Genomic DNA, 24,122 nt, shown 5'->3' with positions numbered 1-24,122 from the left:
TAGTCAGCAGGACTATGTGTCGGATGTATCTGGAGGTGGCAATCATGAAGCACTTGAAAATCAGCGTGTCGGGGCCTCAAATGAGGATTGGACTTTCAGCTGTATTCATCCACAATCATGCCTTCAATTGACATTGCCAAGTTCTCCGATAATAGCGAGATCGCCATTGCGGACGTGAAGGCCAAGGTCGTAATTGATCATGTCGAGGTCGAAGTTGAAGTCGACCCCAAACCTTCCTTGGATGATAATTACATGTACGATTTCAAGTACAATCATGTGCTTCCTACCACCAGCGAATTAGGGGTTGAAGTACCTGTCGACTGCGATGCACAGAAGGAGGCTGACAATATCCTTTCACGCCTCTCAAAATGCATGGGCGAAGGAGACGCTCAAGGTTTCGCTGACATGTTCTTGGACTATGGTATGTTTCCCTGAACACGAACTTTTGGCAACGTCTAAAACTTAATGTAGGCGTTTGGCGAGACAAGCTGTCCTACACCTGGGACTATCGCACCTTCAATTTCAAATCTGCAATCTTCAAAGCTGCAAGCGACCTGTTCCCACGTACACGAACCACCAACTTTCGATTCCTTCGACCGGATCCCAAAGTTTTGAGACCCTACCCTGACTTTGCTCAACTACAACTTATTGCATCCTTTGACACGGAGCTCGTCAATGCCTCCGCCGTTATCAACTGCGTTCTTACGAAAGAGGGCTGGAGGATTTACACCATGCACACAGTGGCGGAAAAGCTTACACAATTCCCTGAAATCCCACCGACAGATGGACATATGACCGGAGCAGTCAGTTGGGAGACACAGAGGGCTATGGATATTGATTCTGCGAATCCAGAGATTCTGATCATTGGTGGTGGACAGAAGTAAGAGACTGTATTCTATGATCATCCAGCATGGACTAATATCAGCAGTGGCCTTGCCCTGGCGGCTCGATGCAAAGCATTAGGAATGAATTGTCTTATAATTGAGAAGGACGAGGCAATCGGTGACGTGTGGAAAAAGAGATATGAATACCTGTCTCTGCATTTCCCTCACTGGGCGGACGACCTCCCATACTTCCCATACCCAAAGCACTGGCCGACGTACACTCCCGCTCAGAAACAGGGACTCTACATGGAGTGGTATTCTTCAGCACTTGAGTTAAATATTTGGTGCAAGTCAACCGTTGCGAAAGCTGAGCAAGACGAAACTGGTGGTTGGACAGTAGTGGTCAACAAAGAGGGCAAGGAAACCCGAACATTGCGACCTAAGCATGTCGTAATGGCCACTTCTCTCTGTGGTGCCCCTTCCACTCCAGTTATTCCAGGTATGGCCAGCTACAAGGGCGGTGTGATACGTCATTCTACCGCGCATGACAGCTCTCGAGAGTTTGTCGGAAAGAAGGTCTGCGTAGTTGGTACCTCTTCTTCTGGCTTTGACACGGCCTTCGACTGCTCGCGCCGCGGCATCGATGTCACTCTGTTGCAGCGCTCTCCGACATACATCATGTCCCTCACACATTCGGTCCCCCGTGTCATCGGCAACTATAGTCCTGACACTGATGGCAATCGACCCAGCCTTGAAGAGCAAGACCGCCTCTTCTTTGCAACTCCTACTGGCCCTGGAGAAGAACTTTCTCGACGAAATGCCAAAGTCCTTGAGGATCTAGACAAGTCTTTGCTCGAAGGGCTCAACGCGCGTGGTCTACGTACATGGCGAGGCCAACGCGGTACTGGCGGTGCGACACTGGGCCAAACTCGCAATGGCGGATTCTATTTTGATGCAGGCGCTTGCGAGCACATCATTAATGGCAAAATCAAAGTAGAGTCGGGATACATTGAGAAGTTTACAGAGGACAAGGCCATTCTTAGCGGTGGCCGGGAACGACAATTCGATTTGATTGTTTTCGCAACTGGGTTCTCGAATGCAATCGACTCAATTCGCAGCACACTTGGTGAGCAGATTGCAAGCCAATGCGGACCTATATGGGGCATTGATGAGGAGGGTGAGTTCAAAACCGCTTATCGAGAGACCGGAGTGTCGAATCTATGGGTTATGGTCGGATACCTGCCATATACCCGATTTCACTCCAAGTTACTTGCAATGCGCCTAAAGGCCCTACAAGAGGGAATTTCTCCGGAACCCTACAAAAGATAGCTTTTCTGTTCGTAGACAAGTAGCTTTCTTGAGCAAATTGGCAATCTCTTAATGATATTTGACGAGCACTCTTTCCATTCCGAATCTGAGACGCATACCTCTTATTTGATCTAATAAATCGGGCTCTGGTATCACACTCTCGCAAGTCCAAGACAGGCGATACCAGCCGCCCAACGCTGATAGTCACCAATAATGATAGCCGGGGCGCATCGTTTCACAGTATTGATAGTGAGTCATTTAACCTAACTTGACCGGACCAGGGCCCACATCTATTGTTTAAACATTCTAACATGTTTAGATCTAGCTTCTTTCTTTTGTTACCTAGACCACTTGGGGTAAAAGGAGGTTGGCCACCAATGTTCAGATATGGAAGAAGAATTCTCTAAGCCTGCAGAAGATCACAGTGTGCTGATAATAAGATAAAGACATGTCAATAGTTACATAGTTTTGGGATTTCTTTTATCTACGAACGAATCTGTTGCACTAAATATTGATAGATAGTATCATATTCAACGGCATCAGGTGAGCTTAGTCTGCGGTGTGGCAATATATGCCGCACTTTCTAGGCATTAAACTATTGCGGCTTGGTTGGACCATACCAGTCAGCGAAACCGAGGTCGAAGCCCCACAAGGGTGTGTTCAATCGTTGTGCTTTTCCGCTGGCAGCGATGCCATCAAGAATAGCAAGATCCTCTGTGGGAAGTGGGATGATCTCCTTATTGCTCGTAATTCTCTTCTCGGTGACAGATTTGGGGAGAACAACAACACCCTTATTAACATGATAGCTGATAAGAATGGTGGCGGCCGAGACGCTATGCTTTTCGGCGATTGCCTGGATTTCTGAATCGGCCATGATGGGCGCACCTAGCGGAAATCAGTGCTTGCGACTTATGAAGCATGCATGACGTTCTAAACTTACCAGTAGACCCAAGTGGGGAGTAAGCCTCAAGCAAGATTCCAAGTTTGTTACAGTACTCTCTCAGTTGGTGCTGAGGCAGGAACGGGTGAAGTTCGACCTGATTGACGGCCGGAACAACGGTCCATTTCTTTGCCAGCTCCTCTAGATACGCAATTGACCAGTTAGCAACACCGATTGCCCTGACCTTTCCTGACTTGTAAAGTTCTTCCATCTGGCGCCAAGTCTCACTCTGGTCCCATGATCGGTCAACTGAACGACTACCATCTGCATTTACTGGAAGGAGCTCGCTCGTCTCGTTCTTCGTAAAAGTTAGGGTGGGATTGGTTGTACAATTAATACGGGGGAGCTTACCGGGATCAATTTAACGGGCCAGTGAACGAGCTGTGATTCGATTTAAGTTTGAGTAATCTCTGGGGAATGGGGGGATACCCACGTATAGGTCGAGGTAATCTGTCCCTAAGGCATCTAGACTCTTCTGAAGTCCTTCCCTAGCATTATCCTGATGGGTGTTCCAAAGCTTGCTCGTGATGAATATCTCTTCACGTGGGATACCGCTGTCTTTGATTCCCTGCCCAACTTCGCTCTCATTACCGTATATGCTGCCACCTCATTCAGTAATCGTAATGACGGTAGAGGTATCAACGTACAGTGCTGCATCGATATGGCGATAACCTTCTTTTAGCGCATATGCGACCGCAGCTCGAACCTGTCCAGGCTCTGACTTCCAGGTTCCTTTCATTTGACATTAGTGATCCCAAAACACACGCCAATGAAGATAGACTTACCCAGACCGACAGCAGGAATTTGCATTCCGGTGTTGAGTTTGAAGTGAGACGGCACTGTCATTGGTGTCGCCATTCTGCGGAACCTCACTTTTTCGATTGGGACAACTAAGAGAGATCAAATTAAGTCAGAAAGAGGAATCTCGGCAGCCACCAAATTTCTTTTTGTGCTCTTCTTTATGATCATGATGTACTCTTAATGAGATTCCATATTTTTCATTTCTTATAATTCATCAAAGATACGCCGATGAAGATAATACAAGAAAGGTTGGAATATCGGACATAGGACATATTTTCCTGAGTGTGCCTCATCCTTGGCTACTGAATCATGGGCATCGGACTTATTCGGCTGTGTAAATCTAGTCAATCCCCAGAGCCCTATCCCCGGTTCTCAAAATCTGACCTGGCCGTCTTGTGTCGGACTTTGAGAACAATCGTATCCATATGGTGAAACTACCGGCAATTTGAAGTTCGGAGATCCACGGTGATGGGAACGGGCTGATTTGGCTTTTGGTACTATGTTTAAGCTGAAGTTGTTCTAGATATCAACGCAATTTGGTAGGATGGCTTTGGATGTGTGCCATGCGCTTTTAGTCGCGAAGATTCGCATGGGATGCTTCTTCGATGGTATACATCATGCACTCACACAAGCTGCTCCTTTCGGGTGACAGGGCGAACTTCACTATTATCGAGTTCAACAGCACAGGAAAGGAGATAAGTATACTTGCCGAGTACCCTTCTCCATACAATGCTTCATGGATTGAAGTAGCGTCATCGCATGGAAATATCAGCAACCTAGTTGGTTTATCAGAGGGCGAAGACGTTGGCCTGTTGTACACCTTTCAGATTGATCACGCACACAAGACTTGTCAGATCACAAGTCAGCAGCCAACATTGGGAGCACCTGGTCATTGTGAGTAATATCGATTCTAGCGAATACAGCCTTGATTACTAACGACTATGGATAGTTCTCACCCTACGTGACAACTCCGCCCTGGTGCTTGGCACTGTGAGTATATTATGGAATCCTATGTGTCTGGCACTAACGTCAGTCAGTACCTGGGGGGTTCCATTGCTGTGTACCCCATAGAAATTACCGATGATCATTCACCCCTCCTATCTGATGAACCTCGCACAGAGATCTTCCCAGAATTCCCCTACAGGGACGTCGGGCATGGTCCAAACAAGGCCAGGCAACAACAATGTCACGTACACCAAATCCTAGATGGGCGGGGAACACTCTACGCTCCAGACCTGGGTTCAGACCGTGTATGGATCATCCGTCGCAGCGGTTCGGTTCAGGTGGATATCACTGGCTGGCTGCAGTGTCCACCTGGAACTGGAGCTCGACATGCAGTAATAGTCCCTGATAGTGAGTATCTCCACACGTACGTTGGATGGCTACTGACAAACCCTAGATCAGATCATGTATGTTATTGGAGAGCTGTCGCATAACGTAGTCGCCTTCGATCTTTCGACCATTCTCCCGGGTGCCAACCTTCCGATTGAAGATTTCGCTCCCCACGTTATACCCCAGAACGTGCATCCCGACCACCAATTGATGATGGACTCATCCGAGATCTGTCTTCATCCCAAGATTCCTAACGTCCTATATGTCAGCAACAGATGGGAGCGACACGTCTTGCGGAGAGAACCACATTTGAAGAATGTGCCTAAAGATCTGCCACCGGGCGACGCTATCGCCGTCATCCTTCTTTCTAGCTGTGGTAGAAAGGTGGAAGAGAAAAAATATATACGTACAAATGTTGACGTTATAAGAGGCATGAGACTCAGTAATGATGGCAGGTATATGGCAGTTGTTGGTCAGGAGGGTGGAGGTGTAGAGATCTATGAGATAGAGGGAGATCGGGGCGATTTGTGGACCAAGATCGCAGGCCTGAACAATGATTTAGAGAATGGTCTGAAGCATGTAATTTGGCTTTAATGGTTATTGTTTTGCAATAAGGTCTATTGTGTAGTATGGGCCTGGAATTGGGGTTCTCATTCGATGATGTCTCTGATTGCCGAGGATAGTGACCAGTGACGATGTCGACCGAAGGGGCCAATATTCCTCCATTGGAACAATCAAAAGCCCGCGCTTTGAACAAAATATGTTGGCGTCATTATACTACAGCTATACTATCTTGAATTCAGGTTCACTGACTCGTTGTGGTGCTCTCCCACTTAAACACACGCGACTGAAGTTTGGATCGGACATATCTTTCTGAATCGGCCCTTCCAATATGTCCGACTCGGGATCCTCTTCCCGACAGTCTAGATCATACTACACGTTGCGGCAGACTTGCCTGGCCCTAATGAGGAAGCACTAGCACTCAACGATGGACCTAGCAAGGTTTAGAATGACATTTCGTCCGGGGTTCTGCATGGGCTAGCTACCAACACCACCCCACAGAGTGCAAGATCCACAAAGTCCGGGGACCCCATGGGCGCCAAAGCGAACGGAAGATGCCCATAACATCCTTAGCCTCATGGCTATCAATATATAAGTCCGTCTTCCTTCCTCGAAAAAAAGAATTCAGAACTCACCTTGTTCCACACCACTGAACTTTACGAAGTATACAAGCAACATGGCCAGCGAGAAGCCAACAGGCACCTTGTCCATTGACGAGGCGAGGGCACGCGGCAATGATGAAGACATCATGTTTGCCAACGCCGCTGCGGCGACAGGTATGTCGGACTCTTCATACTGCGCCCAAGATACAACGCTGACCTGAGACAGACAAGGAGCACAAGATGACCCTCTTAGAGGGTGTCCGCCTTTATCCCAAAGCAATTGGATGGGCCGCTCTGATTTCACTATGCTGTGCTATGGAAGGCTACGACATTGCCCTTATTGGTTAGTTATTTATCTCATCTCAAATTCTAATCTAACGGTCAAACATCATAGGCAACTTTTACGCGTTTCCTCCCTTCAATCGAAAGTATGGAGAGCTTCAACCTAATGGATCTTACGAAGTGCCTGCCCGGTGGCAGGCAGGTATTTCCAACGGTGCTCAATGCGGCCAGATTCTTGGTCTCCTATGTTAGTGGCCCATTACACTCGCACAATCATCATTTGCTTACAAGTATTAAGTGACTGGCTGGGGTGTGGATCGGTTTGGTTACCGCCCATTCATTCTCGGTATTCTATTCTACCAGGCCGCCATAACAACTATCTTCTTCGTTGCACCTAGCGTCCAAATCTTGCTCTTGGCCGAATGTCTCGCCGGTATTGCCTTTGGTGTCTTCATGTCGGGTGAGTATTCGAATCTGTGCATTGGATTGATTCAGGTTGACTTATTATGCTATAGTTGCAATTTCTTACGCCAGTGATATCTGCCCTGTGGCACTTAGAGGTTACCTCACTACCTGGGGCAATTCCTGCTGGGGTATTGGTCAACTTATCGCTATCGGTGTCATCAAGAGCCAGTTCAGGCGCGATGACCAATGGGCATATCGCATTCCTTATGGACTTCAGGTACCGTAGTCCCGGCTCGCCTCACAAGAAGCTCTAGCTAATTATTGCAGTGGATGTGGTTTCCCCCTCTAATGCTCGGCATCTTCCTAGCTCCCGAATCGCCATGGTGGTTGGTACGAAAAGGGAAATTAGAGGAAGCGAAGAAATCTTTACTTCGACTCACATCAGCCAAAGCAGATCCGGATTTTGACGTCAACGAAACCATTGATATGATCCGACATACTGATGAGCTTGAGAAGACCTTGACCGAAGGCGCTTCTTACCTCGATTGCTTCAGGGGCGTGAATCTGCGACGAACCGAAATTGTCTGCATGCTTTTCGTCTCCCAAAACTTCGCTGGCAACACCTTCTCGAACTACTCCACCTATTTCTTCGCGCAGGCCGGATTGACAGGAGAAATTCCTTACAACTTTGCTCTCGGCCAGTACGGACTGAACACGATTGGCGCGTTCGTTACCTGGGCATTCATGGCCTATGGCGTTGGTCGACGAACGCTCTTCCTCTGCGGCTTATGCGGTTTATTTTGCACGCTCCTCACCCTCGGCTTCCTCGGCCTCGTCGCCGACAAGCACGCCGCCTCCCTCGCAACTGGCTCCCTCATGATCGTCTGGGCCGCCTTCTACCAATTCTCCGTCGGCACCGTTGCCTTCTCCCTCGTCGCCGAGATCTCATCGCGTCGCCTGCAAGTCAAGACCGTCGCTTTGTCTCGCGTCGCCTACAACATGGCCGCCATCGTCGTCAACATCCTCACCCCATACATGCTCAACCCCACCGCGTGGAACTGGCGCAACTTCGCCGGCTTCTTCTGGGCTGGCACTTGCTTCTGCGTGCTGGTGTATCACTACTTCCGCCTGCCTGAGCCTTCGGGCCGTACGTTTGCGGAGATGGATCTTCTGTTCGAGCGACGCATTCCGGCGAGGAAGTTCAAGACTACGAATGTCAATGCTTTCGATGTTGCGCTGCGGGATCAGAAGGCTGATGACAAGCCTGAGGTTCTTCACTACGACCGTGTCTAAGAGCCATCAGTGGTAGATTATGGCCGCACTGGTATGACGACTAAGGTCTTATCATGCGCGGTTTGAGTTCTCATACACACAGTTCTCATGAGGAGGCAAGACTGTTGTTTGATTGAATATCATCTTTGAGCAGGGATCAAAGCTCATCTGTACCATGTAAAATTACTTCGAGTGACGTGCTCCCGTCCTTCCACATATAGAAGTGATCAATTCAAATTTAACAAATAAGCACACGCTCTACGTTGCAGTATTCCATGCCCGTAAATCATTCATACGGCATGTCTGCTAAGTATTTTGAGGCAGTCTCATTCTTCCTCCTATACAGTAATGGCACCCAGTCAGGTCTTGAACTCCAGTGAATCATGGTTTTCAGTTCCTTGTAGTTCCGACCGTTTAGTACAAGTAGGTGCAGCGATGTACAGGCGACAACACGCTGCCAAGCCCACGCCTCTCTAAGGAGTCCCCAAGCGCGTGTTCCAAAAATAATGAAGTCCGATCGGCAAGCGAGCATAATCTCGAGCTGTAGGATTCTTTTCCTCTCCACAATTTCCGGAGAAAGTGTGACGAAAGAGAACACCCGGATCGACTGTGATCAAGATGAGCCAGATCAGGAAGCCTGAAGTTCTAGATGTTCATTTGTTGGCACTCCATTTTCGATTGAATGGAGAACGGTGTTGTGAGATAAAATGTGAATATGACCCCAAAATCGGGCATGGGTAGACTTGATGTGGTGATTTTTCGGGACATTCGCCAATGACTCCAAAGGGGAAGATGTAGTTTGGTTGAATTGTGTATGCTTGAGTTCGATATTGAGAAGTAGTGCAAGCAGCAACATTCGAGAAACCGCTCGGCCATTGTTTGTATCTCATGATCTCGTTACGCCGAACATTTGAGTAGATATGGCTCACTTGTGAGATAAGATAACAGCCTCTGTTCGAACGGAAGTGGCTTCGTATTGTGCCACCTCAGGGGTATCCCATGAAGCCTTTCAAAGCTTTTAATCCTGAGATCGATCTTATTCGAGAGAGTTCCAGCCACATTTCTCTGTCTTTTGGTTGTTTTGAAATGCCTTCCATCAAACGTGTCGAACCCATTTTGAGTGCGATCAGGAAAGCGAATGCCACGTCACACTCCATCGGCATATAGTTTATATCCTCTTCAAGGGCATGACCCAGTCCTATACGAGATGCCGTCGTCTTTCCCATCGAGGACCAAGGTAGCAAGTTAAGATTGTCGAACCTTTTTCATGGAAAGGAAAGAAAAAAATCATAACCAAGAATAGCGAATGGTACCAGGTGTAATGTCTTTCCCTTGCGCAAGTTGCACATTCTCTCTTCCTCCATGGTCTTTTGGTTTGCATTTATCTGGCCAGCTTGGAAAACCGCCTCCTCGGTGGTTGCAAAATTTCGGGTTCATCTTTCGAGAGAATCTCTCTCAAAACATGAACATATAGATGACTACTGCTTTTCTTTTTCCTTCCTCTCTTTTTCATGACCAGTTCCATTTTTTTATTTCGGGCCTCCTACGCGCCTGTATCGCGAAAACGAAGGAAAAAAGCACACTCCTCCAGCCTAAGCCATCTTTTCGGTACTTCTCTCAGTACAGTCAATGGCATTTTCGGAGCATGATTCTGGGACGTGCGAAAGAGCTATGACGAAAAGTCGCATGATCGATGATATTCTGGACTTCAAAATCAAATCTCGCGTTCATGGCACCAGGTTTTATTTTTTTAAATCTTTCTCGAAAATTCTGTTTCGATTTGCACATGTCGCGGAGTTTTCTCAGCATTGTGAAGCTGGTTGACGTTTTTTTTTTTGGAACTTATTACAGAAGATGTTGAGTAGAGAAAAGAAAGGATAGAGCGCAACAACGCAGCTTCTTATATACCCAAGGCCTCAGCCCATCATCTAGCCACCGTTGTAGCACATAATTAATTATTCCTCTCATCTACCTGTCTATTCAAAACGACGAACAGAACCTGCACTTCACCGCTTGGTAAGGTAGGTAAACGGCTACACCTCAGCACCCAGCACGCTCCACTGGCTACCATTCCGGCCAATCACGTCCGCCCGCTCCCCGCACCGCACCCATCACGCCCTTCCAGTGACGCAGACGCAGACTATTGTACCTAGAGTGCCTAGCTACAACAAGCTCCACAAAACGTACACACGGCGTCCAGCGCGTGAGAATCCAAATATAAAGCTCTCGTCGCTTGCCTGTCTCAATTGAACCAAAGGGACAAAAAACACAACTAGGTACCAACAAGGAAGAAACAATGGCCGAGACTACGCTTGAGAACGGCGCGACGATACGTCATGCGAGGAGAGACGGTAAGTGCGAATGTTGCAATTCACATGTATTCTTTTCCACACTTCCATGAGTTTAACTAACAATCTCTCCCAGACGTTCCCACGATCCTCGCCCTCATAAAAGACCTCGCAACCTACGAAAACGCGCTCTCGAGCGTCGAAGCCACCGAAGAAACCCTCTCCCGCACCCTCTCCTTCGAAGAAACCAACACCTCCGCCTTCACACCCGGCTACGCGAAGACGCTCCTCCTGACGGACCCGGACAGCCGCGAAGTCGCGGGGCTTGCGGTCTACTTCTACAACTTCAGCACGTGGACGGGCGTCCCGGGGATCTATCTCGAGGACCTGTATGTGCGGGAAGCGGACAGGAAGAAGGGGTACGGGAAGGCGTTGATACGGGCACTGGCGAGGGAGGTGGTGAAGGTGGGAGGGAAGAGACTCGAGTGGAGTTGTTTGGATTGGAACGAGAGTAGTTTGAAGTTTTATGAGGGGCTAGGGGCGAAGAGGAAGGGGGAGTGGGTTGGGTTGAGGGTTGAGGGGAGGGAGTTGGAGGAGATGGGAGCGCAGCTCTGATGTTGATTCAGTTTTGGTGTGGGTTAGTCTATCTGGGTGGGGGTATATATCATGAGGTTCGTTTCAGTTCGGGTTGGGTTGACGTGGAGGTGCTGGCGGTGGTTGTTGGAGAATTCGGCCTTTGGTGTCGACCCCCGAGAAGAACAAGTCGCTGACGGATTGTGGGAGTGCCTCTGTCTGTTTGTTCGCCTGCTTGACTCCCCAATGCGCAACCCATTTCTTGGATTTCTCGTTGTAGGCCAATCTGCAGCTCAGGGCAAAGAGTCTTGCATACAAGCGCTTCATCATACGTGGCGTCAGTGCGTGTGGATGTATCCTCCCACCGGGTCTGTCCGCTTTGCTAGGCCTCTCTAGCCAAAGCCCTTCTTGTATTATCTTCATCGACCGCTCCTCTTCGCTGAGCTCTGTTTTCCCCGCATATGTCCTTCGCGGCACAAAGTCCGTCCATCTCTTGATTCCCATCGCCAGGAACTCCAATTCTTCCCATTCTCTCGTCGGTAATGGAGGCAAAATCCTAGCCATCGTCCTCGCATACCACCTCTTCACATCATTGCGCGCCCGTCGGACCGGCATTGGGCGTTCCCAGACATTGTTCACCGGTGTTATGAGCTGTCCTTGCTTTATCGTTGGCCCCAGTGACACTTCGTTCGCGAGCTGACTCGCCAGCACAGCTCTCAATCGCGGGTATCGTTTGGAAATAGAAATGGAATGCTTTGACGTCTCGTTCGCCTTCTTCTTCACCTCCATTGGCGCATCGAAGAATTGCAGATATCCTTTGCCGCTGTAGTACATTCTCTGCAGCGGCGGTAACAAGCCTTCTTTGTCAGGGACATCTTCGACCAGAATCTTCTGCATGAGCTTGTATCTCCTCGGTCCCAACCGACCGTACGTAAAGAGTAAGACCTTCCATAGCGAAGTGGGCTCGCCAGTGTTCGCGCGGCGGAGGTAGTTCAGCGCCTTGTGTGCTTTTCGCTGGACGTCCGGCGTTCGTGCCTCGATCACGGAGGTTGGTCGACGTTTGTATTTACTTCCGAGCCTATTCGTCGGCACTGCGCATTCCCGAGGCTGATAAGTCTTGAAGCGCGTTATGATGTAGCGGTGGAAGAAGCTGCGAGCGTTTGCATCGGGGAGGTATGTGGTCTCGCGGAGGAGTGCGCGGAGGAGGTGGAGCGATTTGAGGTTCGAAGGTGTGTATTGGCGTGGATATGGCGGTGGCATGGAGGAGGAGAAGAGCAAGAGGAGCGAGCGGGAGGTGAATATGAGGGAGAGGTTTCAGATGATTGCCAACTGGATCAACACATAGCCATGAGGTAGTTAATTAACGGATTTGGCAATATAATTGAATGAGATGGGGGTGGGAGAAACGGGAAACGGGAAACGGAAAACGGAAACGGAGGCGTCTGATTGGCCGAATTGGCTCGACGCGAACACGCACGCGCTTCTTCTCGTTCGCTTCCCCGTCTTAACATTCACCCTCTGACTGACTCCCAACTACCATCCCCCCATATACCATCGTTGATACTAACAATACAGGCCTATCCATAGTCAATTTCGCCTTCGCAGTGCTCCAGCTTTTGCGACAGGCTCCCGGGAGTATCACTGGGCCATGGTCCGCGCAGCTGCTACAAGTCCTACTGCTTAACACTCACCTCCCCACTTCGAACTCACCTCGACTCATCTACCCTTTACGGTCTTCCATACCGCTTCCTTCCTGTCCCGATTCTGTCGCTGGTATTATGCAAGTCGCGCGCTCCTTTCCTTCAGGTTCCTCCTCCCAGCCCGCCATGTATCCCAATTCCGCGCCACATGGGATGATGGCCGCGCCATCGTTCAACCGCTCCTTCTCCGACCATAACGGCCTCCAGCAACACGCCATGGATAAGCCTCAAATATATACGGTATGTGATTCTTGCGACTGCGCCGGCGGAGGATAGATGGATGAGCTAACTGGAAAGTAGGCTGTATACTCGGGCGTTTCCGTGTACGAAATGGAGGTCAACCGAGTCGCAGTCATGCGGAGGCGATCGGACGGCTGGCTCAACGCTACACAGATCCTCAAGGTCGCGGGTGTCGACAAAGGCAAGCGCACGAAGGTGCTGGAAAAAGAAATTCTGACTGGCGAGCACGAGAAGGTGCAGGGAGGTTACGGAAAATACCAAGGCACATGGATCAATTACCGCCGCGGGAGGGAGTTCTGCAGGCAATACGGCGTCGAAGATATTCTCCGGCCTCTCCTCGACTACGACATCACCGCTGAAGGAAATGCAGGGCAAGGCATAGAGACTCCGACCAAAGAGCAGGCCATGGCAGCAAACAGGAAACGTTTCTACACGCAAAGCATGGACGGCCGCCCTTCGACCACAAACCTTGGCGGTACCTTTTTCTCTAATATCTCCTCAACGGCGACGAGCGCACTTGCCGCCATGAACAAAGTTGCACGATTGAATTCACCCGCTCCACGACCTGCAAGCTCATCGCAAGGACGTCACCACAGCATGAGCCGGCCCTCACAAGGACCAATGGGAAGCCAGGGATCCTTCCGAGCCAGTAGCCAGCAGAGTGTACAGAGCCTTCATTCCGAGCGCAGCTTCGGCGCAAATGGTCACGCAGACTCCGCGTATGGGACCGGAATGGATGGCGAAGTTTCGGCGGAGCCACCCAGGAAACGTATGCGGACAGAAGAGTCTTTCTCACAACCCAACGGTGCTGACATCTCAATGCGCGACCATGGATCACCTACTGAACCTAGCGAATCATTCTACCAGACGAGCCATCAGCTCACCACGGCCGATGGAGAAGTTCCCACTGCATTGCCTCCCTTGCCTCACCCAAGCGATAAGCTCGCGGAGGAGAAGCAGGCCATGCTGACAGACCTCTTTGCAGACCAATCGCGGACCGATTTCACCAACCACCCCGCGATCCTCCATCTCTCTGGCGCAGATCTGGATATGCCCATCGATAATAGCTCTAATACGGCGTTACATTGGGCAGCCACTCTTGCGCGCGTGTCGTTAATGCGGCTTCTGGTATCCAAGGGAGCAAACATGTTCCGCGGCAATGCTGCCGGGCAGACACCTCTGATGAGTGCCGTCTCTGTTAATAACAGTCTTGACCACAGCTGCTTTCCGGAGACGCTGGAGATTCTCGCTCCACTGATTGAGCTCCGAGACGCCCAAGGACGAACAATCCTCCACCACATAGCGGTTACGTGTGCCATTAAAGGGCGAGCAGCCTCCAGCAAATACTACCTGGAAGCATTGCTTGAGTATCTTGTCCGGAGCAACATTGGGATTAGCCAGCCGGGGTCGTTCGAGGGCAGCGTCAATTATCCAAAGCCGATTGGATTGATGCGATTCATGCAGGAGATGGTGAATGCGCGAGACAAAGCCGGGAACACGGCACTCAACCTAGCAGCAAGGATAGGAAACAGGAACATCATCTCGCAACTGATGGAGGTTCAGGCCGATCCGTCGATACCCAACCACAAAGGCACGAGGCCGGTCGATTTTGGCGTGGGTACTGATGCGGATGTGCAGGTGTCGTTGGAGGCTAGTAGCCCGAGCAAGGGCAAAGCACCGCTCACGAAGGTAGAAGAGACGAGTCGGGAGATTCAACCTCGTATGTTCTGCCAAGCTCCCGTAAATATCTATATATACTAACTGAACAGTCATGAGCGGAATTCTTCAAAGCGCCAGCATGCAATTTACACAGGAAGCAAGACTAAAGCAAGATAATATCGACCGGACAAATGAGCAGATTGCACAGCTATCTGCATTACAAAAGACCGAGCAGCAACGCTTAGAGTCACTACGAATACGACTTCGCACCCGTCACGACCGGGCCAAACGCATCACAAATCTCCGCCGCTGGCTCGAACTCCAAAAACATAACCTCTCCGTCAGCACAGGCACCGACATCCGTGAGAGACGCAAAGTGGGCTACGCAGATACGGACGGCGCAATGGTTGTCGTCCGCAGCGAGGACCTCCCCGCCGAAGTGCGTGCAGCAGGCGATCTCCTCCTAACCAACTCTTCCGACGGCGCATCGTACGTCCAAACGCCCCTCCCAATCGACGTATCTACACTCGGCCGCGACCACGCCTCCGCCATTGCCCAGCTCCCCTCCATACAAACCCTCCGCCACCGCCTCGATGTCTACGTCCGCAATAACGAAGCCCTCGCCGACCGCCGCCAGAAGCTCAAGGAAAAGGACGGCCAGCTCGAAATGATGTACCGGAAAGTCGTATGCCTCTGCACCAAGACGGACGAAGATCGCATCGACAGCGTGCTGGAGGGTCTCGTGCAAGCGCTCGACAGCGATCCCCTCGACGGCGTGGAGGTCGGACGCGTAAGGGAGTTCCTGAGGAAAGTCGAGGGCGCCGATGCTTAACGCATTTCGTTTTTTCCATTCATGTACCACCACCGACTACATTTCACGGTGGTCTTTCTCTTTTTTTCCAACTTGGCCAAGGCTAGTGTACCGTAACCGTACCATCATTGCACCGTTTGCTCCCAGAAGAGCCTTTCTCCTTGCATCTTCTGCCTCCACTTTGACTAAAATCCCTTCGGGATGTGCGCACGCTGATTCTTGACCACGGGAATCTTGAAGTTCATGTTCATGTTCATATAAATATACCTACCTTACCTTACCTACCTAGATAGGTAACTAAATTAAAGCATCGATATCTCGGAAAATATATTTTCCATTCCTTCCAACGTCTATGTTAACGTCACCTTATGTGACACCCCTATCTCTCTAACTCACCTCTCTCAGTCCTGCTTGAGCTGTTGACGCTGATGGCGTGGTTCACGATTCGTATGCTGCATAGTTGGGCTTCGGGTACCCTGGTCAACGCCGGGGAAGCTTTTCAGTTCGCGTGGTGGGTTATAGTCCAGATATGTCGCATCATGGTGGTTGGTTTCAAGACACAGCACGCTACACGGGATATCTACAGAAAGTATTGGTATATACCATTCCCGTGGGCTGCGCTCAGTTGTATGGAACCTCTGCAGATGAATTAATGGAAATGTCGTTGACACACTTGTCGTAGTGGCCCTGCATGCCTTCGCCGCTCATCGGATATTGTCGCGTACAGACCCCTCTATAAGCATCACAGGCACGACCCGCAATCGGTGATCAGGTAGGATAGGTAGATATCATCTACTGTTAATAAGCCTCTAGAGGTAGGTAGATTAAGGCAGTGGGGGAACCTGTCCAAGCCCTGCCTAGTCCTTTTTCTCTACACGTGATCCCCGAATAGCTTCACTTATCTGTTGTGTCACAATATCAACATACATTTGTTTATTCACAAGTTGTGCAGTTGTCATGATTGTTTTTTGGTTATTGATAGATTGTTCTATATATCACTTATTGTTGCTGAGTGTAATGAGTGTGGTTGAATCGATAGAAGCCAAATTTTTGCAACTGAGAGTAACGCGGTTAGGAAAATTGACTGTGTTTGCCCGTTGCTTAGGACAGAAAAGGCAGTATCAGAGCCATGGGACGAAGGTTCAGGATCAGGCGTTCCTCAACCCACTCTGCAGAAGGAGCCGCTCAGAATCGTCAGAAGCATCGCGCCTCTTCTTCTTGCTTTCCTCTGAGTCTAATTCATCACGCTTCCTCTTCTTGCCCTCCCCCGAGTCTGGAACATTCTTGCTTTGCTCAAGCATCTCGGCCTCCATTACACGTGCTTCCTGGATAATCCACTTTACTCGGTTCTTTTGCTGGCAGAGGACCAAATCTGCGCGGCGAAAGCGCTCCGTATCTTTAGTTAAGTCGTTGATCGCTTTCACAGCGCTGCCCAGATCCTTCCTCGTTATACCATACCTGTAATCCATGGGCTTGAGTACCGGGTGCTGCGACGTAAACGCCGCAACCGTGTCAGGGCAGCTTTTGTCCAAGAAGGCTAACTCTTTCTCCGAGAACGGAGGTAGCGAACGTGTTGCTTCGAGAAACCTTTCCCAGGCCTGATGATTTTGCCACTCCTCGCGTTCCACGGCAGGGACGCATTTTCCCAACCACCACTGCTCGTAGTTGAGGTATTCAAGCCAGGTAGTCCATTGGGTTTGTTTCCGTGGATCCTCCATCAACTGCAGATTGTCAAAGTTGAAGGGTGCCAGGTTCCTCTTAACTGCTTCCTGGTACGCGTGAAAGCCCTGCTCCTCAAGGAGTCGGTCCTTGCTCATGAACTCCCACCAGTTCCGAACGCTTTCCTCATACGAATCGCGGCATACCTTCTTCAATTCTCCTCTAAGCGTGTCCCTCCTCCTGTTTGAAGTGAGATACTCAAGAAATCCTTCATCTCCAGTCGCACCCCTGTTAACCCACTGCCATTTGCGAAATTCCCACCACCGACAAAGCTGGTCATCAAAGACATATTTTGTATCCTTTGCCTCAAATTTACGGCTCCTTTGTCTGAGGAATGGCAGAAAAGGCTTATGATTGGCTGTGGGCTCGTGCATGATTTGTAACACATCATTCACCGGGCAGATAGGCCTGGAGCCGTCTAGGACTAGCTCTGTATGGTCTGCTATCGCTTTTAGTTTATCGCCCGGTTTATAATCATGTCCTGCCCCGAATTCTTCGACCCGGGTCTCAGAGCATTCGGAGGTTTCGGTGGATGACATTCTGTGAATTGCGTATGTGAATATAGTGGAATGTGTTTGTAAGGAAGGGTTGTTCCTCTGAAAAGTGCGACCGCGGGGGTCTTTATATATAGCAGCTGTCTGTATGAATCCAGGACAGGTATATTGTTGTAAGTGAAGTATGATCTTGGGCCGTAGTAGTGAATGCTCTTTGTGATATACGTAGAATGGGCGTTTAGGTTGTCATTGAAAACGCACAATGGCGGTTAATTGAGGTGAGAAACAAGGTTTCTTTCACCATTGCGATTTCAGCCTAGCATTGTTAGCACATTGTTGTTTGTTCATCAACAGCCACCAAACGGGTCGGCCATGGATTCCCCGGCAGTGACCTACCTCCTGTAATGAAGCTCTACTCCCATCTCCTCTGCCGCTCCCCGATTTCATAAAGAGCGACGAGCTTCTAGTAATCGTGGACTGTCGGTAGGTACCTGGGAATTTCTCGCAGTCGCTAAACTGGGTATTAGCTAAGATATCTCTCTTACCCCGCAGGGAAAATGAATGAACGGGTTGTACCATTTCCCACCCTGTAGCCTGTGTTGTGTGCATTGAGAATCATGTTTCCATAAATATACTTGTATATACTTCAATGTCGCCAAAGGAAATGGCTTGTCAAGTTTCATTCAGTTCTACGGCTCACTCCGTACAGTCGCCTCTTAATATAGGTATCCGTTGTTGTAGAACAAGGAATCTTGAGATCAAAGGAAGCTTGGCTGTCGCTTATGCAAGGGCTCTGAAGTACCCACGCACCATAGATTGTCAAGCTAATCACTGTTTCGGAATCTGCCCAGCGGTTTTAGGAGTATTGGTGAAATACATGCCGTTAAGGTTATTGCGAATTCAGGCCCAATGAGGATCCATTTAGGCGCATCATTCTCCAAACGACTAGTGCGAATTTTTGCATTCATCTTCTGAGTCTTTTATTGTGTATGCGCTTTGTGACATGCGCCGTCTTTCCAGCACTCCCACTACTACATGCAACCCGAGAAACATCACCAACCCTACCGTCCTCTACTACCTCGTATTGTACAAGCTCTATGATTAAGCTGCGTTGTTGACTTGTACTGGAATACTTTCAGTCTCTTTGATGTCTCTAGAGGTAATTTTTTGGTGGTCGACAATCCCATCTCCGAAAAGCTCGTCCATCTGCTCCAATGTCTTTTGCTTAGTCTCTGGGTAAAGAAAGACATAACATGCAGCGGCTACAAGATTAAAGGCAAAGAAGGCGTAGAAGTATCGGAATCCAACGTCATTCAGGGCTAGGGGACTGAACTGAGCAAAAACGAGGTTAAGAGTCCAGTTAGTGAAAGTTGTAATAGCGTTGCCTAGAGCCCTGGCCTGGATTGGGAAAATTTCGGCTGGGTAGACCCAGGTAATGATTCCTAGTGGCGTGAAGAAGAAGCTGAACAGGAAGTTCATCGCGACCATAGAGCGCAATTGATTGGTGTTTTGTTCGTTGAAGTACTGAGCCTGTACTGCGTTGACGAGCAGGCATAAGCCCAGTCCAATAGCCGAAACGATGAGCGGTTTGACGCGGCCCACTCGGTCGATGAGATATAACCCAATGGTGCAGTAGACGATAGACAAGGCACCGCTGATCCCGATTATCATCAACGATGTCTGATTCTCGATGCCAAGTATGCCGTAGATGATTGGTCCGTAACTGTTCGCTCAGTCAGTTCTCGAAGATGCGAGTTTGAGAATTCCAGAATACTGACTAGTTAATGACATTGATTCCAGAGAGCTGTCCGAAAGCCTGAACACCGCATCCCAGAAGCAAGCGTCGGCGCCAGGAAGGCTTGATTACAATCGATTTCCAAGATACTTGGGCGATGTCCCGATCTGCTACGATGGTCGCGTGGATATCACGGAACTCAGCATCTATCAAAGATTGATCCAGTCCGCTTCTGAGCTTCTGAAGTGCAACCCGAGCTTCTTCGACGAGGTCCTTTTCAACAAGCCATCGTGGGGACTCTTGGAGGAAGTAGATGCCAGCTGCTAGCGTCAGACTTGGAACAGTTTGGAAAGCAAGCGGGAAACGCCCTAAGACGATGATATCAGCGATAAAGTACAGCAAAGATAGATTCTGGAGCGCGTTTACATGAGAAATCAGTTTTGCTGAACGAACATCCGTAGCCTATCCACTGTGCGGCAAAAAATCCCCAGGATAGCATCCACTGCAATAGTCCCGCAAGCATGCCCCGGTATTTAGCCTCGGAGAGCTCAGAAGCATACAGAGGTACGGTCGATGTCAGCATTCCCACGGCCACTCCAGCAATGAAGCGGCCAATGACTAACATCGCAATGCTTACAGCACCGGCTTGTATAGCGCATCCAAGTGTAGAAATCAGAGCGCCTGCAAAGATCGTGTTTCTACGACCGGCCCAGTCCGCTCCAATCATGTTGATCATGGTACCAAGGATAGCGCCCCCTTGGAAAGAAGACACGATTCCGCCAACCGTATTTGAATCCGGAGTAGAGAATGTTGCCTTGAAGGTTGGAAGGGAAATGACGGAACCGACGATACCAGAGTCATAGCCGAAGAGGAAGCCTGTTATGATTGTTTTTCTTTAGTACTAGACGAAAGTTTATGGATACTTAGTCTCACCTCCGATAGCGATAAAAAGGGCAGATATAATAGTAGTAAGCCTCCCCATGATTCTATCTTTGACTGACTATGCGCCAAGTGTTATTGAATGTAGGTTCAAAAGGGTACTCGACCGATCCGTGAGGTGAGAGAGGCTCGTGTTGTGATTTGGAAACAAGTGATTGGTGTCTGATGCTGAACTCACTATTTTTGAGAGAGAAGGCATAGTTATAGATTCGATGCACTACCGATGCGTCCCAAAAGCATGTTCGAAATGTCTGTTCACCGGCTCGGAATGTGGAGATGGTTCTGTAATCGGGTATCAAAATGACAAGGAAACATGTGGAGCAAAGGAGAACAGAAGTCGTTGAAACATCTCAGCCCTCTGCAATCCTTTCGGGCGCATTGCACCGAGCTGCATCGCTCCCGGGTGGCAGAACGAGAAAATTCGGAACAACTGCAAGCGAATGAATTCCCTGACTATCTTCTGATGGCTCGGGCTTTTCCCATCTAATCACAAGCTGCACAGGGTTTGTAAATCTATCAGCTTCGGTGAGATGTAGTACATTCACTGGGTACAGTCATGTCCGGCTTGAACATTTTCTGATGTGGTGTTCCTCTAATGTTTAGAACAAAGCTCTCAGCAAATAGCTCAGCGTGAACTCCAAGCGCGACAGTAGCTATTGTTGCGATAGTCTCTATAAGGGCTACTTTTGCCATCATTTAGATCAAAACACTTCCAAAATGTATCTTCATCTGCAACCACCATCGCGCCCCACAACTCTCGAATAAGGGTAAGAAATCTCACTCCAACCACTGCGACACTCAGGGCGTCTGCCCTGTCATGGTAGAGATATGGGGTCGGCAAGAGCTGCCCCGAGATACGCAACCATTCGCGAAGGCGAAGCGGACAAAATTGGGATTTGGCCCGTGATATAGCGAATTTGTGAGTGGGCATAATGTCTCCTGGCGGTAACGGGGCTCATCAGCGAGCGTCTCATGTGGCAGAAGTGTGCCTTTCATTCACGAGCCTAAAATACAAGTAATACCGAAAGCCACCTGGATTATATTTGCTATGAAATATTCTTTGGAGTCTTACTTGAATGTAATATATTTGCATAGAAAATCGACATCAACTTATCCTATAAATTGCAACAGGTCTTCTAGTCTGCTGCACGCATCATCGTGGAAAGGACACCTCGGTAGCTCGGTACATAGAATTCCACAACAAGGTATATACAACCCATCACATGTTTCCAAAGCCAGTGGTGGCCTTGACGTTTACCGCGCTGGCTTCAGACTCCTCCCCCAGAGAAAGAATCGCGAACCCCGGATTGGATCACCAATCGGCTCCACAGGCGGATAAAGGTGGGGTGGCGGATGATCCATCCCGTTAGGCACATTTAGTCAGCAGTGGGCGCAAGGGTTTCTGAGCTGCCTCTCTTGTAGTGGTTGTATGCTATCAGGAAAGAATGTCGTGTCTACGTATTTCCCTAGGCATGTTGTCACCAGTATTCTGGGAAATGGACATACTTTGTTCACAGTAGCTAGTACCTGGCGCCGGCTGGGCCCGTCTGGAATATCGTCTCCGACTACTTAGAGTAGGATTGCATGGCGTTCTATCCCATTCTCCACATTCCGCGTCCCGCAGACTTTCAGGCAGAAGTGTAATGAGTGAAGTCCTTATTCTTTCTACTTGCAGCACACGCTAGCCAAAGAGCACAGTTATAGATCACCAGGGAATTTAGCAAATCACGTTGAGTATTCTATGATATTTCGTGATGTTCATTGGCGCTGGTACAAAACCTCATCTTCATGCGTTACATACTTCTCACGTCTAAAGCAGTTCCAAAACTAGATGCTTGTGATCACAACTTGTGATCTGGGACTTAGGGTCGCCTGCATTGCCATGATTCTCGCAGATCAAGTGGACCACAAGCAAACCAATGAGCTGGGAGATATCGTTGTAATCACGTACTCACCCCTACCCCACTCCCCTCTCCACATCCCGGGTGATGAGAATCGTCAACATCAGCAACTTCTTGCAGAAATTTCCACAGATTACAGTTGAACCCGAGATTATGGCAAGTCTAACAGTACACGACTTGACGTCGTTCAATGAACCCCGCGTTTCTAGGCAGGATCAAAATGTGTGAGGAGCGAGGAATTATAAAATGAGGACTCATTCAGAGGAACGAGCTTCTAGGGAATTTTGACTTTCAAATCATATCAATCACTTGAAATTACTCCCTCTTTCATCTAGCATGCTGTTCAGCACAGCCTTCGCATCCTTGGTGCTTCTGGCCCAAGCCGCCCCAAACGCAGCTCGCGCTACCCCCTACATCAACTGGAAAACCTTCGTGGCAAGGGGTGTCAATCTTGGGGGCTGGCTGCATCAGGAAGCTGTCATCGACCCCGTATGGTGGGCCCAGCATGGCAACGACACTGTTGATGAGTGGGACCTATGCACAAAGCTGGGTGCTCGGTGTGGGCCAGTACTGGAACATCGATACGCCACCTATATTACCACGGACGACATCGACAAGCTTGCAGAGGCTGGCATAAACCTTCTTCGCATCCCTACAGGCTACAATGCGTGGGTCAAGGTCCCTGGGTCACAGCTCTACTATGGAAACCAGGCTCGGCACCTTCAAAGTATTGCCAACTATGCTGTTCGCCAATACAACATGCACATCATTCTTGACATTCACTCTCTGCCTGGAGGGTTGAATGGCATGGGGCTGGGGGAGAAGGAGGGAAATTACGGTTGGTTTCAGAACCAGACTGCTTTGAGCTACTCGTACAACGCTGTGGACGCTGCGATTCGTTTCATTCAGAGTTCCGGTTTCCCGGAAGCCTTCACTCTAGCACCTATCAACGAGCCCGTTGATAATAGGGATCTTACCAAGTTTGGGACACCTGCAGCTCTGACGGATGCCGGTGCTGCATGGGTCTTGCATTACTTCAAAGCCGTTCTTATGAAGGTACAAGCTGTCAACCCAAACATCCCTCTGCTGTTGCAGGGAAGCTTCAGGCACGAGCAGTATTGGTCTCCTTTGTTTTCCAGCACGGATAATATCGCTTTCGACGTGCATAACTACTATTTCGCTGGTCGACCTACTACGTCTGCCAATCTTCCTGAGTGGATCTGCTCTGACGCTAAGGAGTCAGCTGGCGATGGGAAGTTCCCCGTCGTCATCGGGGAGTGGTCGATCCAGGCCACAACTGCCAATACCTTGGCTAGTCGGAAGGCAAATCTCAATACGGGCATTGCAGCTTGGGAAAGGTTCACGCGCGGCAGCATTTACTGGACTTATGGGTTTTACGGTAATGTACCTGTGAGTGGTGAGGGTGTGCAGGGCGATTACTGGAGCTATGAGAAGTTTATCAGTGGCGGTTATGTGGACCCATCTGCTGCAGTCCCATGCAATTAAGCGCGACCTGTCATCTCAGACCTTGATGTAAGATTGTTGTGTCACCATTGGAAGGTGTGTGGCCGCTGCACTGTTCAGGTAACTATACCTGGCCTAGGTGACCAAGTTAACTGCATTATCATATCGGAGAATGTATTTTTCCTCTTTCTAATCCTAACATCAACATCACATCTTCTTTTATCATCATTTCTTCTCCAGACTGTTGAAGCCATCCCTACATCCTGGAATTA

The 24,122-nt window shown here is 49.4% G+C and overlaps 12 protein-coding genes across 12 annotated transcripts; 8 read left to right on the top strand and 4 right to left on the bottom strand.

The window, feature by feature from the left end:
- Positions 1–252: 252 nt before the first annotated feature.
- Positions 253–2,153, top strand: BU24DRAFT_348740 (FAD/NAD(P)-binding domain-containing protein; the record flags this gene model as incomplete). Its single annotated transcript, XM_033523577.1, has 3 exons — positions 253–421; positions 472–880; positions 929–2,153. 3 exons carry the CDS (start codon positions 253–255, stop codon positions 2,151–2,153), a joined length of 1,803 nt encoding a protein of 600 aa, XP_033382599.1.
- Positions 2,154–2,727: 574 nt separating this feature from the next.
- Positions 2,728–3,918, bottom strand: BU24DRAFT_347931 (protein GCY; the record flags this gene model as incomplete). Its single annotated transcript, XM_033523544.1, has 6 exons — positions 2,728–3,017; positions 3,073–3,370; positions 3,424–3,453; positions 3,506–3,671; positions 3,720–3,804; positions 3,858–3,918. The coding sequence occupies 6 exons, from the start codon at positions 3,916–3,918 to the stop codon at positions 2,728–2,730; spliced, it is 930 nt and encodes a 309-aa protein (XP_033382598.1).
- Positions 3,919–4,490: 572 nt separating this feature from the next.
- BU24DRAFT_451360 (putative isomerase YbhE) lies at positions 4,491–5,799 on the top strand (the record flags this gene model as incomplete). Its single annotated transcript, XM_033531096.1, has 4 exons — positions 4,491–4,767; positions 4,823–4,863; positions 4,911–5,226; positions 5,273–5,799. The coding sequence occupies 4 exons, from the start codon at positions 4,491–4,493 to the stop codon at positions 5,797–5,799; spliced, it is 1,161 nt and encodes a 386-aa protein (XP_033382597.1).
- A 643-nt stretch (positions 5,800–6,442) lies between these two features.
- On the top strand, positions 6,443–8,377 carry BU24DRAFT_481671 (putative sugar transporter; the record flags this gene model as incomplete). The annotated part of the gene is made up of 6 exons (XM_033533189.1): positions 6,443–6,542; positions 6,595–6,711; positions 6,763–6,897; positions 6,949–7,110; positions 7,166–7,332; positions 7,383–8,377. The coding sequence occupies 6 exons, from the start codon at positions 6,443–6,445 to the stop codon at positions 8,346–8,348; spliced, it is 1,647 nt and encodes a 548-aa protein (XP_033382596.1). The 3' UTR covers positions 8,349–8,377.
- Positions 8,378–9,251: 874 nt separating this feature from the next.
- On the top strand, positions 9,252–9,525 carry BU24DRAFT_423266 (uncharacterized protein). The gene has a single exon (XM_033528201.1). The coding sequence runs from the start codon at positions 9,327–9,329 to the stop codon at positions 9,492–9,494; it is 168 nt and encodes a 55-aa protein (XP_033382595.1). The 5' UTR covers positions 9,252–9,326; the 3' UTR covers positions 9,495–9,525.
- A 793-nt stretch (positions 9,526–10,318) lies between these two features.
- On the top strand, positions 10,319–11,262 carry BU24DRAFT_212337 (GCN5-related N-acetyltransferas-like protein). The gene is made up of 3 exons (XM_033521952.1): positions 10,319–10,348; positions 10,467–10,678; positions 10,752–11,262. The coding sequence occupies exons 2-3, from the start codon at positions 10,624–10,626 to the stop codon at positions 11,228–11,230; spliced, it is 534 nt and encodes a 177-aa protein (XP_033382594.1). The 5' UTR covers positions 10,319–10,348; positions 10,467–10,623; the 3' UTR covers positions 11,231–11,262.
- Positions 11,263–11,293: 31 nt separating this feature from the next.
- On the bottom strand, positions 11,294–12,448 carry BU24DRAFT_463059 (uncharacterized protein; the record flags this gene model as incomplete). Its single annotated transcript, XM_033532077.1, has 1 exon — positions 11,294–12,448. The coding sequence occupies one exon, from the start codon at positions 12,446–12,448 to the stop codon at positions 11,294–11,296; it is 1,155 nt and encodes a 384-aa protein (XP_033382593.1).
- Positions 12,449–12,710: 262 nt separating this feature from the next.
- Positions 12,711–15,920, top strand: BU24DRAFT_423263 (apses transcription factor-like protein). Its single transcript, XM_033528200.1, has 3 exons — positions 12,711–13,128; positions 13,189–14,848; positions 14,898–15,920. The coding sequence occupies exons 1-3, from the start codon at positions 13,015–13,017 to the stop codon at positions 15,617–15,619; spliced, it is 2,496 nt and encodes an 831-aa protein (XP_033382592.1). The 5' UTR covers positions 12,711–13,014; the 3' UTR covers positions 15,620–15,920.
- Positions 15,921–15,993: 73 nt separating this feature from the next.
- BU24DRAFT_212319 (uncharacterized protein) lies at positions 15,994–16,548 on the top strand. The gene is made up of 2 exons (XM_033521951.1): positions 15,994–16,225; positions 16,281–16,548. The coding sequence occupies exons 1-2, from the start codon at positions 16,027–16,029 to the stop codon at positions 16,364–16,366; spliced, it is 285 nt and encodes a 94-aa protein (XP_033382591.1). The 5' UTR covers positions 15,994–16,026; the 3' UTR covers positions 16,367–16,548.
- Positions 16,549–16,594: 46 nt separating this feature from the next.
- BU24DRAFT_212315 (uncharacterized protein) lies at positions 16,595–17,952 on the bottom strand. Its single transcript, XM_033521950.1, has one exon. The coding sequence runs from the start codon at positions 17,854–17,856 to the stop codon at positions 16,747–16,749; it is 1,110 nt and encodes a 369-aa protein (XP_033382590.1). The 5' UTR covers positions 17,857–17,952; the 3' UTR covers positions 16,595–16,746.
- Positions 17,953–18,872: 920 nt separating this feature from the next.
- BU24DRAFT_433703 (general substrate transporter) lies at positions 18,873–20,528 on the bottom strand (the record flags this gene model as incomplete). The annotated part of the gene is made up of 5 exons (XM_033529991.1): positions 18,873–18,935; positions 18,991–19,534; positions 19,590–19,914; positions 19,973–20,422; positions 20,480–20,528. 5 exons carry the CDS (start codon positions 20,526–20,528, stop codon positions 18,873–18,875), a joined length of 1,431 nt encoding a protein of 476 aa, XP_033382589.1.
- Positions 20,529–22,722: 2,194 nt separating this feature from the next.
- On the top strand, positions 22,723–23,957 carry BU24DRAFT_481665 (glycoside hydrolase family 5 protein; the record flags this gene model as incomplete). The annotated part of the gene is made up of 1 exon (XM_033533188.1): positions 22,723–23,957. The coding sequence occupies one exon, from the start codon at positions 22,723–22,725 to the stop codon at positions 23,890–23,892; it is 1,170 nt and encodes a 389-aa protein (XP_033382588.1). The 3' UTR covers positions 23,893–23,957.
- Between the last annotated feature and the right edge of the window lie 165 nt (positions 23,958–24,122).

This window comes from Aaosphaeria arxii (assembly GCF_010015735.1).
Source record: "Aaosphaeria arxii CBS 175.79 unplaced genomic scaffold BU24scaffold_5, whole genome shotgun sequence".
Classification (NCBI taxonomy): domain Eukaryota; kingdom Fungi; phylum Ascomycota; class Dothideomycetes; order Pleosporales; genus Aaosphaeria; species Aaosphaeria arxii.
Note: the sequence above shows the minus strand (reverse complement) of the source record. Positions and strands in the feature narration are given on the sequence as shown.

What these genes read in the sequence shown, in the direction of transcription:
- BU24DRAFT_423266 (XM_033528201.1), top strand. Translation starts at nt 9,327, where the DNA reads ATGAAGCCTTTCAAAGCTTTTAATCCTGAGATCGATCTTATTCGAGAG.
- BU24DRAFT_212337 (XM_033521952.1), top strand. Translation starts at nt 10,624, where the DNA reads ATGGCCGAGACTACGCTTGAGAACGGCGCGACGATACGTCATGCGAGG. An exon ending in ACGTCATGCGAGGAGAGACG is followed by an intron (nt 10,679 to 10,751) that starts GTAAGTGCGAAT and finishes AATCTCTCCCAG; the next exon opens with ACGTTCCCACGATCCTCGCC.
- BU24DRAFT_423263 (XM_033528200.1), top strand. Translation starts at nt 13,015, where the DNA reads ATGTATCCCAATTCCGCGCCACATGGGATGATGGCCGCGCCATCGTTC. An exon ending in ATAAGCCTCAAATATATACG is followed by an intron (nt 13,129 to 13,188) that starts GTATGTGATTCT and finishes ACTGGAAAGTAG; the next exon opens with GCTGTATACTCGGGCGTTTC. An exon ending in GAGTCGGGAGATTCAACCTC is followed by an intron (nt 14,849 to 14,897) that starts GTATGTTCTGCC and finishes CTAACTGAACAG; the next exon opens with TCATGAGCGGAATTCTTCAA.
- BU24DRAFT_212319 (XM_033521951.1), top strand. Translation starts at nt 16,027, where the DNA reads ATGGCGTGGTTCACGATTCGTATGCTGCATAGTTGGGCTTCGGGTACC. An exon ending in CCCGTGGGCTGCGCTCAGTT is followed by an intron (nt 16,226 to 16,280) that starts GTATGGAACCTC and finishes CACTTGTCGTAG; the next exon opens with TGGCCCTGCATGCCTTCGCC.
- BU24DRAFT_212315 (XM_033521950.1), bottom strand. Translation starts at nt 17,856, where the DNA reads ATGTCATCCACCGAAACCTCCGAATGCTCTGAGACCCGGGTCGAAGAA.